We start from the raw sequence: 17663 nt of genomic DNA, 5'->3' as shown, positions 1-17663 counted from the left end.
GTTTTACTTTTTAACTGTTTAATAAGTAACAAAATTATTTGTTATGAAAATTTTTATGTGATTCCTATTTTAACTTTCGTAGAACCTAAAGATGAATCCTCCAACGAAGATAAAGACATTTTTACTTTATTATTTTATAATTAGAGATGGTGAGCGTTCCAGACAGAAGATCATAAAGCTCTGGCTTAGGGTTTTCACCCAGGTAGTTTTCAACGGGATACTCTTTGTTCGAAAAGACATATCAATAGTACCCAAGCTAGATTAGGACTTTTTGGCTCTTTAATATGAGCAGCTGAAAACCAACGATAAAGAATATTGACTATGGTTATTTCAGTGGGGATCTTACGATTCTTATGCCGCTCTTTTTGGAATTTCCCAAAAATTTGGTCTTGCTGTAAATTTTTACTATTAAGATAAAACGAAACAATAGTTGCCATTCCGGCCAATCACCATAGTCACCTGAGTGCTAAGTTACTAATAAGTATAAAATGCCTTGTTTTTCTCTGTAAACAGCTTTTTTTTCAAAAGTAGTCTTGTTCTTCTGTCACTATGGGCCGTTTGATGTTCACTAGATAACAGCTATTGCAGCAACCAGGATAGAGAAATTTTTTCACAAAGCTTGCCGTAATTTGCTGTCTTCCCAAAAAAATACTTTTTATTAAAATTATAACCTATTAATCATCCAGGAAATGCACTGTAAAAATTGTGTTAATTTTAAATGTTTTGTTAGTAACAAGCTTATTTGTTATGAGTATTTTTATGTGATTTCTATTGTAACTTTCACAGAACATAGAGAAGAATCCTCAAACGACGATAAAGGTCTTTCTCCTTTATTATCAATGGAACATGAAGACAATCTTTTGGTTAGTTCTTCTGGTATATCTGTCGATTGCAAACCCAATTTTGGTTATCTTAAACTTGAATCAAAAAGTGGCAGGGACAAAGGTATGTTTCAAATATCTTGAGCTTCTTGTGTATGTTTCAGTTGAATTGACGTCAATTGACAGAATTTTTGCACATTGAATAACTAAGTAGTATATTAAATTATTCACTATTTTCTCCTTATAACTCTCTATTTTAGTTCTCTATTTTATTTAATAATTCTCTGGAATTTCTTCATATTGAATAACTAAATAGTATTTTAAATAATTCTCTATTTTATCCTAAGGGTTTGTCAAGGATGGTCTAATTTTGAATAACATTGAATAACTAAGTAGTGTTTTAAATAATTCATTATTTTGTTGTTATATTCTCCATTTAAACTCCCAATTTCTATTTTATTAAATAATTCTCTGGAATTTCTTCAAATCGAATAACCATTTAATATTTTAAATAATTTTCGATTTTATCCTAAGGGTTTGTCAAGAATGATCCAAGATTTATAGTAAGATAATAAACATATTCATGCCCACAATATTATGCTACTACGGGTAGGCAACCACTAGTAGAGAAATTAGCAAGGAAGAGGTTTTTCAGCCTGAGAGCACCTGCCAGAACAGGCCAAGTCCAGAAGAATTATCCATGAATCAGAATCTCGTGAGAATGCTGTATTGTTTACTAGGCAATAATTTCCTCTTGAGGTGTCATCCCTCAAGTGGGAATAGAGTTGACCGCAAGGTCCCCAGTCTGATGGGTAACCTGACAGGGTCGAAGCAGCCTTTTGCAGGACAGTTGTCCATAGATCTAGATCTTAAACCCTGTCAAAGTTTTCTTCCTATAGAGGATCCTCCCACAATGGCGTTCTCCGACATCATGAAAATTAACCAATTACTGGGAGAAGGTTTTTAACTTATGAGGCGCGTGCAGAAACTCTTGGGCCCTGATGATTTTATATTTGAGGTGTACTCGTCCTCACCCGCCTTTTATTTACGGCCCCGGGTGAATGTGCCCTAGTTTCTATTATGGACTCCCAGGGTCCATAGCACCCCCCAAGGTCCGCACCCCCCTTGGTCCGCTCCTCCTATGAAGGTACCCTGCAAATATTTAGGGCATTTCTCTATCCGTCACATGAGGTGGCGCTGAGTGACCTGGGGGAAGCTCCTACTGAACAGTAGATTCAGGAGTAGGGCCAGTAGCCGGTTCCTTTGTATTAATAATACCCTTCACTTGTATGATTTCAGAAATGCCGATAATTTCGTTGTTGAGAACTGAAACACCCCACCTGCCCAGCTTCACTATTGGTTCTTTAGCTCCATAATAACGTTTAAACTGGCATTTCGGGGCTGTGTGCATCGGTTTATTTAAAAATAGATTAAAGAAGTATTGTTTGGATGAAAAAATATAGTTTGCTATTAAGTTTTTTAACAAAAAGGTATAATGAGAGTATATTCATTTTTGTTTTTGATGAATAAATAATCGGTTGAGGGTCAAAGGATTTTAGAAGTCTTTTATCAGGCGCTTTGGTTTGAAGGTCTGAAAATGCGCCTCTAGGGAGGGCTTTATTCGTGCAGCACATGCGCCAAGCTTCAAAATTCTGTATTTAGCTCATTTGAAATAGAGGATTCATATATACATTTTAACAGAAAGATTGGCACCTTTTTCGTATTATAGTTATACATGATATTTAATGGGTATAATTTTATTCCCCCGGGCTAGTACCTTTTCCCCCACCATCCTGTGCTGTTTGTCAATTCAGAATGTACGTGAATACAGTTAAGATTAAGGGCAAAGTGGAACGCCCAGTTTGGTCTTATCTATCAACAAATAAAATGACATCTTTTTGATACTATCTTAAAAACTATCTGTCTTGATAGTTACAAACAAGACTATCTGTCTTGGCTTTTTCTACAATTAGCCATGTCTTCATGCCTGCAAAATACTTGATTTTAATTAAATTAATCAATGAATTTAATTGACTTCTTGAATTAATGACTTTAATGAATTACAATCAAGTATTTTGCAGGCATCAAGACATGGCTAATTGTAGAAAAAGCCAAGGTAGATAGTCCAAGTGATCTGAGAGGCAAATCTGGAATAAGCCCTTTTTAGGATTGTATAAAAATAATGTGTTTTCATTTGTTAATACATAAGTCTATCTATCATGGAGGATGGTCGAATTTAGTTCCATCTAGTTTACCATTTCCATCTAGTTTAGACACGTTTCCACTTTTGCCATGGTGGGAGCAAGCCCTGAGGTCTTTCTTTTTAGCAACTTCTCTTTCTCCTTACCTTTGCCAAGTAATGAATGAATCATCGGTTGAGAGTCAAAGGATTACAGCCATCTTTTATCAGTTGCTTTATTACCTTGCCTTTATGGTTTATATAAGCAATGCTTATTAAGACGCTTAGTTTTTCAGATCATATAAATTGTATAACATCTAACATTGCCCGTAATATTGGAATTATTGGGAAATTGAAGCATATTTGTCCGAAAATTGTCCTTAGACTTTTGTATTTTTCACTTGTCCATTGTTACCTTTTATATTGTTGTTCGGTATGATCTTCAACTTTTCAATCCCATCTGAAACGACTTACAGCTTTGCAGAATTCTGCCATTAGGATTTTAGCAAAGTATGGACCGAGAGATTCAGTGAGAAATGTGTATTTAAAACTGAATATTCTTCCTCTAGCAGGTATATTCCTTTTTTATTGATCTATGCTAATGTTTGATATTATAAATAACTTTACCTCAGAATGTTTTAATGGCATGTTTATGACTGGTGTGGATCTTCACAATTATAATACAAGAAATGCAGATGCATTTCGGCGGCCGCAGAGTGAAACAACCCGGTCACAGTTCTCTTCTCGGCATATCCTGCCGATCTTCTGGAGTCATTTACCAATTGGGGTTGTCCGTTAGCATAACCGAAGTAGTTTCTAGGGAAAATTGAGGGATTTTTGTAATAATATTTATCAATTTGTTTGATTTTTTTTTCTTAGTAGTGCCATAATGAAATTTCTAGTTGTGTTGTTTGGTTAGCCCGTCGGCGGGGGATAATGTTTTGTTTTTATCTATTTATATTGAATTGTGTGTTGGAAGTTAGAGTTGGCCTAACGAACCGAAAGGTTCCTTGGCGTTTGTTTTTTGTAAATTGTGTGCAAATAAAATTATACTCCTGAAAAAAAAATATGTAGTTTGCAAATAAATTAATCATTTAATCAGTACTGAGTTAATGCAGTTCTTGGCAAAATTTATTGCGATATTTTTCAGACAAACTCATCTTGACGTAAACTCATTAACAACCGCAAGCCTAAGAATTTATAATTAAGAATACCTCAAATTGGCTCTTGCAAATTTGTCACTAAGACAAGGTGTGTTAAAACTAAATTATAGTGGCTATTCAATGATAAAAGAGTTAAAAGCTGAATTGAGTGCCCCCCAAAATAACAAGACTTTTCGATTCGTTTTATGTGAATTTTACATTGTTTCAGGTTCCCCCCTTACGGATAACCCAACAAATCAAACTGGAAGAAAATCTTTCCAATGTGATATATGCAGGAAATGTTTTAGTTGTAATTCCAATTTACTTGTTCATCAAAGAGCGCATACTGGAGATAAACCTTTCAGATGTGCCATATGTGATAAAACATTCTCCCAAAAATCCAACCTAAATTATCACCAAAGAGTTCATACTGTAGAAAAACCTTTCCAATGCGACATATGCGATAAAACATTCGGGCAAAAATCGACCCTATCTTATCATAAGAAAATTCATGCTGGAGAAAAACTTTTCAAATGTGAAATGTGTGATAAGACATTCACCCTAAAATCGCAACTATATTCTCATCAAAGAAGTCATACTGGAGAAAACCCTTACAAATGTGACATATGCAATAAAACATTCCGTCAAAAAACTAGCCTATCTTATCATCAAAAAACTCATACTGGAGAAAAACCTTTTAAATGTGCCAAGTGTGATAAAACATTCAACCAAAAATCCCACGTATCTTCTCATCAAAGAACTCATATAGGAAAATAACTTTACTAATGTGATATGTACAGGAAATATTGTACTACAAATTCCAATCTTCTTGATCATCAAAGAATGCATACGGGGGAGAAACCTTTCCAATGCGATATATGCGATAAAACACTCGGTCATCAAACGAGCCTATCTTATCATAAAAGAATTCAAGCTGGAGAAAAACTTTTCAAATGTGAAATATGTGATAAGACATTCTTCCAAAAATCCCGACTATATTCTCATCAAAGAATTCATACTGGAGAAAAACCTTTCAAATATGATATATGCAATAAAACATTCCGTCAAAAAACTAGCCTATCTTCTCATCGAAGAACTCACACTGGAGAAAAGCCTTTTAAATGTGACATGTGTGAAAAAAACATTTAACCGAAAATCCCACGTATCTTCTCATCAAAGAACTCATACAGGATAATAGCCTTACGAATGTGATATGCGCAGGAAATATTTTACCACAAATTCCAATTTAGTTGATCATCAAAGAATGCATGCGGGGGAGAAACCTTTCCAATGCGATATATGCGATAAAACACTCGGTCATCAATCGAGCCTATCTTATCATAAAAGAATTCAATCTGGAGAAAAACTTTTCAAATGTGAAATGTGTGATAAGACATTCTTCCAAAAATCCCAACTATATTCTCATCAAAGAATTCATACTGGAAAAAAACTTTCAAATGTGATATATGCAATAAAACATTCCGTCAAAAAACTAGCCTCTCTTCTCATCGAAGAACTCACACTGGAAAAAAGCCTTTTAAATGTGACATGTGTGAAAAAAACATTTAACCAAAAATCCCACGTATCTTCTCATCAAAGAACTCATATAGGAAAATAACTTTACTAATGTGATATGTACAGGAAATATTGTACTACAAATTCCAATTTACTTGATCATCAAAGAACGGATACTGGAGAGAAACATTTTCAAGTGACATGTGTAAGAAATGTTTTACTACTTCTTTGAAGGACCTGGTGAGAAAAGCGAATCTCGCATTGGAAAGGCTGGAGATTTTCACTTCATTAAGTTTGTTGTGTGTAAATGTTCGCAAGACATTTTTACTGACGTTTTGCAGAGATGGTATACCACTGGATGTGTCTTGCCAGGTAAATTTATGTGGTAATCTAGTTCAGCAAGTTAATCATCTCCGCTACCTTAGTTTTTATTTTGATTGCTATCTAGCATGAAACTGTCACAGTGACGCAATTTCATCGAACATTGCCCGTGGGGTAGGAATACTTCGACGTCTGCAGAACTTTCTCCCTCAAAGAATACTTTTAACTATATATTATTCGTTGGTTTATCCATATATCTCCTACGGTTGCCTCCTATGGAGCAGTAACTTCTTATGCAACTATAAAAGAGTGCAAGTTCTACAAAATAAAGCAACAAAAAAAGTTGTTAGAACAATCGGTAGGTATTTCCAGGATGTACATGACACATATGCTTGTTTTAGGTCCCTGAAGCTCCTTAAAGTAGGTCAGATAAGAGATTACCAAGCTGCAGTATTTGTGTTTCAGTGTAAGAATAGTTTAACCTCTGATGTTTTTAAGAATAAGAATTTTTAACAAATTAATAGTGACCTGCATAATTATAGAACTAGCTAAAGTGATAATATAGTTTTTGATTTGCGTCGTGGTACCAGGTCTTCATTTTCAATGAAACACCTAGGTCCATCAGTATTGAATCAGATACCATTGAGCATTAGAGTGGCGAAACATGTACCTCAGTTTTAAAAGAATTTAAAAGATTATTTTTTGGGGGGAATCTGTTAAATTTTATTATGGCTGGTAGGTTGGGTAGGGGAGAAAGAGGAGCTGGAGATGTAAGGATGGGTAAGGGCTAAGGTTAGGTTGGAAGGGCAGGGTGGGGGAGGGGAGAGGGAGTTGAGTATAATGAGTGATGGAGTTTGGATTGGTTATTATTGTTTTCTTTTATATTTTATTTATCTATTATCATTTTAATTCAGCTATTTATTTATTTTTCTATATTTTTTTTTTCATTTTTTTTATATAGATTATAATTTATATATTTTTGGTTTATTTATAATAGTTTTAATTAAATAGTTGAGGAAAAAATGGAAATAGTTTACTGGAAAAAACGAATTTCAGTTCAATGCTTATTTAGGATGTTTTACTTTTAATTCCCAATTGTATTGTCACTAAAGAACTTTCTGAGCAAAAACCATTTGTTTAACTCAATATGTAAAGGTGATATACATTTATCCAGTGTCAAAGATCTCTTGTCAAAGATGTATTATGCTAAGGGTCTTTGCAATTTCAGAATATGAAAAACTTTTTCAAATCTTTTGCAAATTCTAAGCACGTTTTTTTTAAATTTATAAATGAAAAAAGACAGTATAGTCTTACGAATTGGAGTAAGGTTAGTGTTATTTATCTTGAAAAATTTTTTGGTTTCGCAAATGAAAAATTTCACCAGAAATCGCCTCTTCAAAATTCTTTTTCCTGTATAAACTCACAAATTAATGTAAGGACAAATTAATCTTTGATTAGCTAATACCTCTTCTCGAAATGAATTGGACCTCAAGTTCCCTAGGAAATTGAGTCCTACTTTTCAGTTTGAATTTGTATATATTCTCTTTTCGTTACTGAATTATGAATATCCCAGTTTGAAATAGGGCATATAAGCAAAACTGTCTTACCACGCAAATAAGTTTAATTGTAATATATTTCCAAATGATCGTTATTGTTCCTTTAATGGAAGTTTTTTTTTATCAAACTAAAGCATATGCTGTATAAACACCGGTTTAATTCTTGACTACGGGCAACATCTAAGACGACCTTACCAGGCAGATTAATCCAACTGTCAGATTTTTCCACATGGTAGTTTCAGCTCTTTCCTCCTGACAGCCGAATGTAGACTAAATATCATTTGTTAATACACCGGTTTTGAGCTTTAAGGCCATTCTTTTCAAAATGTAAAAACCTCTTTTAATTTGCGAACCTTGTGAATCTCAAGGTTTCCTTGAGATTAATTTGATGCAATGCCCAAGACTGCGAGGTCCATAAACTGTTTTCTCAAAGCTATCTTCTTTCCCACTTTTTCTGTTTTGCTTTTACTTTAGGGTATGTGTTGTTTTTCTTTAAACTTTTATTGTGATTAGTCGCTTTTGACAAACTTATTTTATCTATTTTCAATGTGCTTTTGTGTTTTGTTTATTTTACTGCCTTCTTTTTATTGTTAAATTGACAAACAGCATAAATCTCTATCCTATATTCTATAAAGAAACAAAACATTTTCACTAACGTAAGTGGGAAAAGTGATGTTTTTTTCACTGATCGTCTGAAATTTATTTAGATTCGGTAAGAGAGTTTGCAGTTTTGGTTCTGTAGTTTGAACCCTGGAGCCCACCCCACGAATCTTTTTAGAAAAGGTTGTCAGAGTTTAAAGTCATTTCCACAAATTCGGCAACAAAAGCTTTGTGCTAACCGCTGCAGAAATTGAATTTATATATTCCTAGAATATATCCGTAAGCTGTGTTTCAACTTAAATTGTATTTGTAACCCAGAGGTTTATTTCATACACATATAAGAAATCCTTCACATCTATTTTTCCAGAGAGTCTTTAGAACAGAAGCCAGTAAATGTTAATTTTTATGCTTAACTCAAGTTTGGTTTATTTTGTGTTGCTCTTGGCTATAGTAAGCATAACAGACGGTGTTCGATGGTCTTCATGGGGTCTAGCCTTAAACATAAATGTCTAACGTCCAATAAATATTGAACTAAATCATACAAATCTTGCTTGTTTTTATTACCTTCATACATGGGTGGCTCTAAATATTGTAATTACATATGGCTTCAGGTTCAGTTTGATAGCCTCTTGGGCTTTTTTTCTTTGTAAAAAAATTAATTATCTCATTAGATAGCTGTCAGGCTCTCTTATGTTTTAGATTTCATTCCACAATTGTCATTAAGATCCCGTCCGTTTTTGTTGAAGTATTACTTATTTTTATACATTTAGATAAACGTAATTATTTGCTAATTGTTTTTGCAAAAGACCACTCTATTTGATATTTCAAAATGGCTACGGCCAGGACGTTCAAAGAAAACTGTAGAAGGCCCTGTCACGAGCGAATTTTATCTCAAACAGCAAGATAGCTTAGTGCAGAACGCAGGGGGGCAGAAATTTAGGAGGGCAGGGAACAAATAATACTTGGCAAACACCTAATAATATTCCTGAATTTAGGCCTAGGAGGCAAACGGTTTACAATTCTCAGGGTTAAAGTAGCAACGCTGAAGAAAACTGGGATAATCCTAGACATTTTTGGCCAAACTGTGGGCATTTAAATGGAGTAACCAGCCTGTAAGGGTCGACAGAGCTGTTTCCTTACAAAGACCCCTCTATAGTTTAGAATGTTGTGATACAAATGCAAATAATAATAGTCTACCGATTCTGCGTTGTTCTAACATTAAGTGTTTTCAAAATTTACAATGTTTACTAGATACAGGTGCATCTAAATCAATAATCCGAGAGGAAGTTTTTAAGAGGTTTCCTCCTAGAGTCAAAAATCGCGTAAGGAGATACCAGAATACCCTGACATCAGTGACAGGGCACAGGCTGACAATTTTGGGAGAATGTCCATTTAAATTTAGCACAGGGGATAAAGAAATAATAGTAACAGTAATAATATGCAAGGAGCTACCATTTCCTTGTATTCTAGGAGTAGATGCCATCAGAAAATATGGGATCGTATGGGAACCCATATCTGATACAATAACCATAAACCAGACAAATGAAAATAATAGGCAAATTTGCGTAACAACAGATAACGAAAGTGACGATTCGAATTATAACCTAAAAATAAGCGGAAAATCACCATAGAAGGGGGAACGACAGCTCAAGTTCTAGCGACATTAAATATAAAAGAAGGAAAGGTGAAAACCATGGACACCATGATAGGAGGATACACCATAAAAGAATACCCCATGATTTTCGTGGAAAATCAAGTTATAAAAATTGAAAATGGTATAACATACTTAAAACTGTGAAATCTAAGAAATAGTAAAGTAAAACTGAACCAGATAGAACTTGGATCAGTAGAAAAGATTTCAAATTCGGAAATCAAATCTCTAAACAGTCCAGAATTAAACGTAAACTTCACTAGCCATGAACATTTATCCTCATTAAAATCGCAACCACAAGAAAAGTATGGAATGTCGAAAACGGATTTTTTGCAACAATTTGATTTAAAACATTTACCGGAAAACGTAAAAACTAGGAGGGAAAATATTTTTTGGGATTTCAAATGGACTGTTGCAAGACAAAAAGCGGGTTCCGGATTAACCCACTTAATCACGCACAAGTTATGCACAGAGGGCCATTAAACCAAAAAGTCACCATATAAAACTCTTTATCATTTAAAACCATGGCTAAAAAGCCAAATAAAAGAAATAGAAGATCAAGAAATAATTAAAGAAAGTTTAAGTGACTGGTGTTCTCCACTAGTAATAGTCAGGAAAAGAGATAACACCTGGAGATTATGTATAGACTTTAGATCACTAAATGCCGTCACGGTTGAGGACGTGATGAAGTTACCAAGAATTGATACTATTTTTGATTTGCTAGGAGGTTCAAAATATTACACTAGTTTTGAATCAATAGCAGGATATTGGCAAATCGGTTTAGATGCAGAGGAAAAGCATAAGGCAACATTAATCTTAAATAACGGAACAAATTACACATTTTAGAATTTTTTCTTTTGATTATCCTTTAGTCCAACTTTCGTTAGCTGACAAATGAGTTTGCTATTTAAAGATAACAAACCAGGAAGAAAAAAAGATACCTTGGCTTATTTAGATGATGTAATTCTGTTTAATGAAAACTTGGAAGACCACTTGGTCGGACTTAGAAAAATACTGGAAAAGTTTGAAACTTATAGGTCACTTTCGGAGGCAGAAAGAAAATATTCAACAGTTGAGAGGGAATGTTTGGCAGTTGTAGTTTTTACAGAATATTTTTGACAATTTTTAATTGGAAAAAAATTCATTTTACGCGTAGACCAAAAATCATTAATTTGGCTACATACGATGCAAAAAACTTCAGGCCGGCTAACACGGTGGATACTACGTCTACAAGCATATTCATATACCCCAATATATATAAAGAGCCGTACAAACCTTTTACCATGACTATTTGTCACGAAATCCAGATACGGAAGGAAATTTGGTAATAACCATCCAAAACGAACTGGGAGGGCTAGGAATACTGTCTAATGAAAATGTTTCAAATAATCTAGATAAAGATGATTTTTGTTTTGCGATGAAATTCTTTTTATCAAAAGAAACGGAATTTCCAGAAAACTTTAAACGTATTTTAAAGGACTTGGATAATTTCGATATTGACAAAACGAAGAATATTCTAATAAGATATCATAGACCATTATAACAATATAGAAAAAATGACTTTAAAATTATGCCATGAATTCCAAAATCTTTAGAAGGAGAAATTTTACAGATGGCACATGCAACGATTGGCTGTCATATAGGAGAAGCAAAAACTATGGGGAGGTTTAAAGTACCAAGGACACCAAAATGAACACATATTTAGCCCTCTTAATCTATTTTAGGTCTATTCATACCTAAAAATCCGGGTTTCCTACGAGTTTTTGTTTAACTGCCATAAGCATTTTTAGTTTAAATAAATTCGCAAAACAGTGTTGTCAACAATAAAACAATGATAAATTGAACAAATGAAAAATATTAGCGGAAACTATTTGCTGTGAATCCGACAGTGTTTTTCATTTGTGAAAATTCAAATTTACAAAATCTGTTGATTGTTATATACATTAGTGAAAATACATTTTGTGAAAAAATATGACCTCAAGTTCAGAAGGTGACTATTCTGATGTATCAGAAAATATTTTTGATGATGACCAAGCACTAGATGGTATGCAAGATGCCATTTCAGGATACTTGTTCCAGCCTCTTGTGACACCCAATGTAGCTTCTCTTGCTGTCCAAGCTCATAGCGCAATTGCCGAGGAACTGAGAAGTTCATTTGAAGATTCATCATCATGGTAAGCAATGAAATAAAATAAATGCTTCATTTTATGTAGATTGGCCTATGCCTAGCCTATAGAAATGTAGGTAACCAAGGCCTATTTCACAATTAGATTCATTAGCTTACAAAGGAAAGGCTATAGTTTTAGAACATCTTTGTGTTATTTTTGTGCTTTCACCCTTTATAAAGAAACACTATAAGATTCTTTAGACTAGACCATTTCAAAAGAGATAAATTTTCTGATTAGCCTAACCTCATATTAAGATGGGTAAAGTTCTACAAAATCATATTATTGAGTTAGGAATAAAGTGAATACACAATTCGATGCCTTTTTTTTATGCTGATTACAAATTTAATAATTATTTATATTGTAAATTAATTTCAGCCCCCCCCCCCTTTATATACCTAACCTAACCCTGAATTGGCATATAGAGGGGGGGGGCTGAAATTCATTTCCGATAGAAATTATAAATATATTCATAATCTGCATAAAAAAAAGGCATCGAATGGTGTATTCACTTTAGTCCTAACTCAATAATATGATTGGGTAGAACTTTACCTTAAGATGGTCTGGCCTAAAAAATAGACGCACATATAGTCAGAATTGGATTGTGAATCCATATATAGCTAAATTTATCAAGAACCCCCTCCCTCCCTCCATAATGATGAAAAATATACCCTGAATTATAAATCAACACCATATTTTTGGTACATAGCCTAGACTGCAGTTTTCAACAAAATTTAGCTTTTCAGCACAATTCAATAATGAGTATTTTTCATGCTCTTTTACAATTAAATACTCACTTGACAGGGACTATTAATTTTTTTAGCCCTGAAGGGTCTAGAAGGCTCAGAACAGCCCATAGAAACCTATTAACCCTTTGCTCAAAATTTTGCTTATTTAAATTACTGGAGTGGGATAAAAATATGTAAGTTTTAGCGGACTAATGTTTGACTCTGAATAAGGACATACTTTACCATAGGAGGGGGGGGGGGAGTAAATAATATTCGAGATGGAAAAAATTCAGATTATATTAAAAAAAAAAATGAATTTATTTTGAATTGACTAAGCAATATTATTTTATTCATGCTCCTCAATGAACAAAATAAAACCCAGTTGTGCTGATGATTTGTATCTAGTAATTATGTCAGTGATTCCAATTCTCAAAATGTAAAAAGGGCAAAAATAACCAGTTAGCCATGATAAAATGAAAAGTAGCAAAATAGAAATAAGAAGGTATTTTTCAAAGTCTAACTGAGGCAACTGCTCCCCCTCCCCCTTACCAAATTGGCACCCCAAAATTATATGGCCTAATGCTGAATTAGAATAAAAAGTGTACATTGGCAAGTACAAACAATACAATAATATATTGTATATGATTCATAATACACATATAGTGTATATATATTACATAATAACAATGACAGATAATGATCTAAAATAGTATTGCTTTATTTTATCAACATTTGTCATTCAGAGAAGCCATGACTCTCTAATTTTGTTCTTAATATAATTCCTGTTTTTGTTCCATTAAATTTTTTTGGTACTGTTCTAATATCTGGGCAATGTGCAAGAATGCAACTTGAGAAAAGCAAAGATCAGATAACAATACCCAGTAGTTTCCTATCTTATGCTCTATAAACAAGGGGATTCTCACTCCAGGAACTATATTTAAGCTTTAGTTTTTTTGGGGTTTAGAAGGAAAAAAGGTACCTAGGTTTGTTTAGGTTATGTATTTATTATATGCTATGCTTGACCACCACCCCCCCTAATATGCAAATGTATATCCAAAATTTGTTTCTACACTATTATATTCTTATCCTGTTTTGTTTTATTTCACTAGCATTAACCAAACTTCACTTCTTGCATGTTCCCCAGATATTAGAACAGTACCTTTTTTTCTTGTGTTGCTCTAGTATAACAGTGTGACATCCTTTTCACTAGTAAATACCCATAATTTTTAGAAGGCCTAGAGGATATATATTCTGAAAATCCAATCCATTATTATTATGGTTGATGATTTGCCTGTGAGTCCAGGCAAGTTGATGTTCATATGTTAATCTTAAAACTCAGCTGCCCTTGCCTGAGACTATAGGCAGGCAGACCTTATGTCACTTGTTCACCTGAAATCGAGCCAACTTGTTGAGTCAACCAATTTTGAATGACTTTTGTGTTAGTGTAATTGTCTGAGCTTATAAACTGGGTTGCCTGTCTAAGACTTTAGGCAGCTGGACCCTATGCCACTTGTTTGCACAAAAGTCCAGGCAACTTTTCAGTCAACCAATTTTCAATTAATTCTGTTTTATTGTAACTGTCTGAGCTTTTAAAATTGTTCCTAACCTAACATAATTTAACCCACCTGACAGGTGGGCCTATTTAGGCTTAGGTATCTTGTTTGCCTGCATTAACTTTGTTGGTCAACCAATTTTTAATTAATTTTGTGTTAATGCAACTTTCTTGGCTTATAAATTGGGTTGTCTGACTGAGGACTGCAAGTCCAGGTGACTTTGTGGTCATGTCAATCCTAAAACTTGGTCAAATTGACTTAGACTCTAGGTGGACAGACCTACTTGGAAAGTCTACTTGAATTACAATAGAGATGACTAAGATTTTTGGGTTTGCTCATAACAGACAATGTCTACTGAACTTGCTGATGAAGAAGTATCCTAAGTCTAATTTTCCTGGCCACATAAATTCTCAGGTAGGTTAACTAAGTTTTAGGATTGAAATATGACCACCAAGTTGCCTGAACTACAATTGGTTCTCTTGTAGATGTTCATGTCTCCAATGCAAAGTCTGGCTAGTAAATACAGAAAATATCTGCTGCCAAGAACAACAAAGAGTAAAAGGCTTCCTAGAGAGCTACAAGGATCCAGAGGCACCATCAACCACACCTTGCATCCCTCTGTGCATCACACATCACCCTGTTTTTTGCCTAAATTGCTTAGAGCCATGGGTTCTTAGGACTGCATATTGGCAGTACAAGACCCAGTATAATGCTTCACTTACATACAATGAAAACCAGTAAGTAAATAAGTTTTATTCAAGCAAAGTTATTATTACCCCCATTATGCAAGCGTAGTTGGTTATTGTACTTAGTAACCCAAGAGAAACTAAGGTATTGTTTCTAAGTGACAGAATATCACCTGTTATTTACAGCTGAGCACAAACTATCTCCAAGATTCTTTTGTCTGTTTTTACAACTTTAAGAGTTTTCTATTTCTAGATCTCCAGGTAGAGAATTTTTCTTATGGGCTAGAATGTATTCTATATAAAATCCTCCCCTTCCATTGCACCTGTAAGATTTTGAGATTGCCCTATTTTTAGGACTAGAAACTCAGTCTGATTGTTGCTCTAACCCGGCTCTGGGTAAACCTATCCCTCTAAACATTCTTTCTGAATGTTTTAAATTATATTTGTAAATCTTGCTACCCAGAGTTCTTAAAGGAACAATCAGTCAATTGGTAGCATGTTAAACTGAGGCAGTAGTTCAAATTGGTACTCAAAATTCTGTGACAACTAAATTTTATTAGTAAATTTAATAAAAGATGAGAAACGTTGTAATTCTAATTATGTAAACCTTCCAATGGCTCTCTTCAGAGTTGAATAGTCTTATATTGTGTGTGTGTCTGTTGGTCTTCCATTGTCCACATGCCATTCACCGAAAAAAGGGATTATCTTAGGTTTAGGGCTACTGATATTCTAGCTGAATAAATTACACTTGGGTAATTAGTTAAGGCTTGGGTATATTGTGTTATAGAGTCTTTAGATCTAAATTATCAAATTAGGTAAACCCTGCTAATTTGGTTAAAAATGGAAGCACCAAATTTACGAGTTTTATTTGACTAGTTAAGGTACTTCAAGAAGGTAAATCAAAGGGGTTTGAAAGTGGGCAAAACTCGGAATAACCATATCAATTGGCTAATAATTTCTCAGTAACCCAAAGCAAGGTATTTTACAATTATTTCTTGTAGAAGGATCAGTGTCCCCTGAATCTCACGCAAATCTTGAACTTGATTAGGAAAAGTTCCTGGATTGAATGTCCCTCAACTGGAAAGATCTTAAACTCTCTGTCTGCCCAATAGTTCTCCTTTTTTCTTAGTTTCTCTGTATAACATCAAGACTACCAATTGTATTTCCAGCTGGGAAAGGACAAGTAAAATATAGGGTTCTCCTTTTGGATACAGATTTCTGTATAACGTTAGACGGATCCAAGTAGGGGGGTACGCAAAACCGTAGTCCAGGGAATTTCAATTTCTGGGTGTGAGATCTACTATAAACACTAAGCTTAAGTTCCAAGAGACACTAGGTTGGAATAGGGAACGCAAAAAAGCTCTTATAGCTTTTACTCCTTGTTTTAGGTTTTTTTTTTCACCTAAACCTTAGGCTATTCAAAGCTTATTCCACAAATTTTATATTTTTGGGAAGGTCATTGGAGTTCTTAAATTTAATTACTCTTAGATTATTTTATTCTTTAATGAATTTTATCCTTTATTTAGACAGACCCAGCCTTACTAAAACGAGATATACAGATAAAACTATGAGACCAACCACCAAATATGATAAATTCTAACAAAATCTTGAGTTATTTACAAGGGTGATCTCAGCCCTTTTCTATCCTCTGATCAATTTTAATTAGATCATGTATCTCTTAATTAATCAGAAAGGATCCAAGGGTTACCTCGAACCATCTGTAAGGCTCAAACCTTTGAAAAATCAACTGGAAAGTTGTGATTCCAGCAAAGGGGATTATAACTTTTACTGAAATTGAGTTACTAAATTTACACAAAAATAAGGCCTCCTTACAACTTGAAAAAGTCAGGAACACATGGAGTAATTGCTACTAGTAAATAAACCCCTACTAGTAATGGATTTTTAGATTTGTGAAAGAGTAGTTGTATTTCCTTTTTCTCTTTTTTTAGACGAATGAGGTACATTGCCTACAGGCAATTTGTCAGGACTGTATATACTTATCTTGGAGAAAGTATCAGAGTTCCCCTTCCATCCTGTGTTTACATGAAGATTAGAGAGACATTCCCTGAGTCAAGTGGCCTCTATACTGGGTTCCTTGATGCATATAAGTTGTTTTTTATAAATGTTTCTTTAATTCATTTCTTTGTGTTTACAAGTATTTAATTAGTTGATGAGTGTTTTTATGCATAGAAGTCGTTTTGTAAGCGACTCTTTACTTAATACAATTGATGTAACAACAAAATCTTTCATGCATTTTAAAGTTAATCACTAGAATATTTTTTCATATTTTTCAGAAAAGGAGTTAAACTCCTCTAATATAGGTTGTTAACTTGATGGAAATTTTATATTTTATAGGGCTTGGACTTCTTCTGAAACTATATTGATCAAGGTTGAGTAAAACAACAGAAAATATTGAAATTAGGGCAAAATATATATATATATATATATATATATATATATATATATATATATATATATATATATATATATATATATATATATACATATGTATATATACATATGTATATATACATATGTATATATATATGTATATATATATATATATATATATATATATATATATATATATATATATATATATATATATATATATATATATATATATATATATATATATATATATATATATATATATATATATATATATAAAGTTGGACAAAAATTTTGGTATTTAGCCAAAAAAAAACCTGAAAAGGAAAATATTCTGATTATTCACAATGAGTAT

The 17663-nt window shown here is 33.4% G+C and overlaps 1 protein-coding gene across 1 annotated transcript in view; it reads left to right on the top strand.

The window, feature by feature from the left end:
• LOC148942350 (uncharacterized) overlaps positions 1 to 4919 on the top strand; it is a 118734-nt gene extending 113815 nt beyond the window's left edge. Inside the window, exons 5-6 of the mRNA XM_089103303.1 lie at positions 787 to 945; positions 4372 to 4919. Of these exons, the coding sequence (XP_088959429.1) occupies positions 787 to 945; positions 4372 to 4919 (707 nt within the window). The remainder of the gene's footprint in view (positions 1 to 786; positions 946 to 4371) is intronic.
• Positions 4920 to 17663: the final 12744 nt, after the last annotated feature.

The sequence above is a fragment of the Artemia sp. Qi Xiang Cuo genome, chromosome 17 (genome assembly GCF_049724085.1).
Source record: "Artemia sp. Qi Xiang Cuo chromosome 17, ASM4972408v1, whole genome shotgun sequence".
In the NCBI taxonomy this organism is placed as follows: domain Eukaryota; kingdom Metazoa; phylum Arthropoda; class Branchiopoda; order Anostraca; family Artemiidae; genus Artemia; species Artemia sp. Qi Xiang Cuo.
This window is presented reverse-complemented; position numbering and strand designations above follow the sequence as displayed.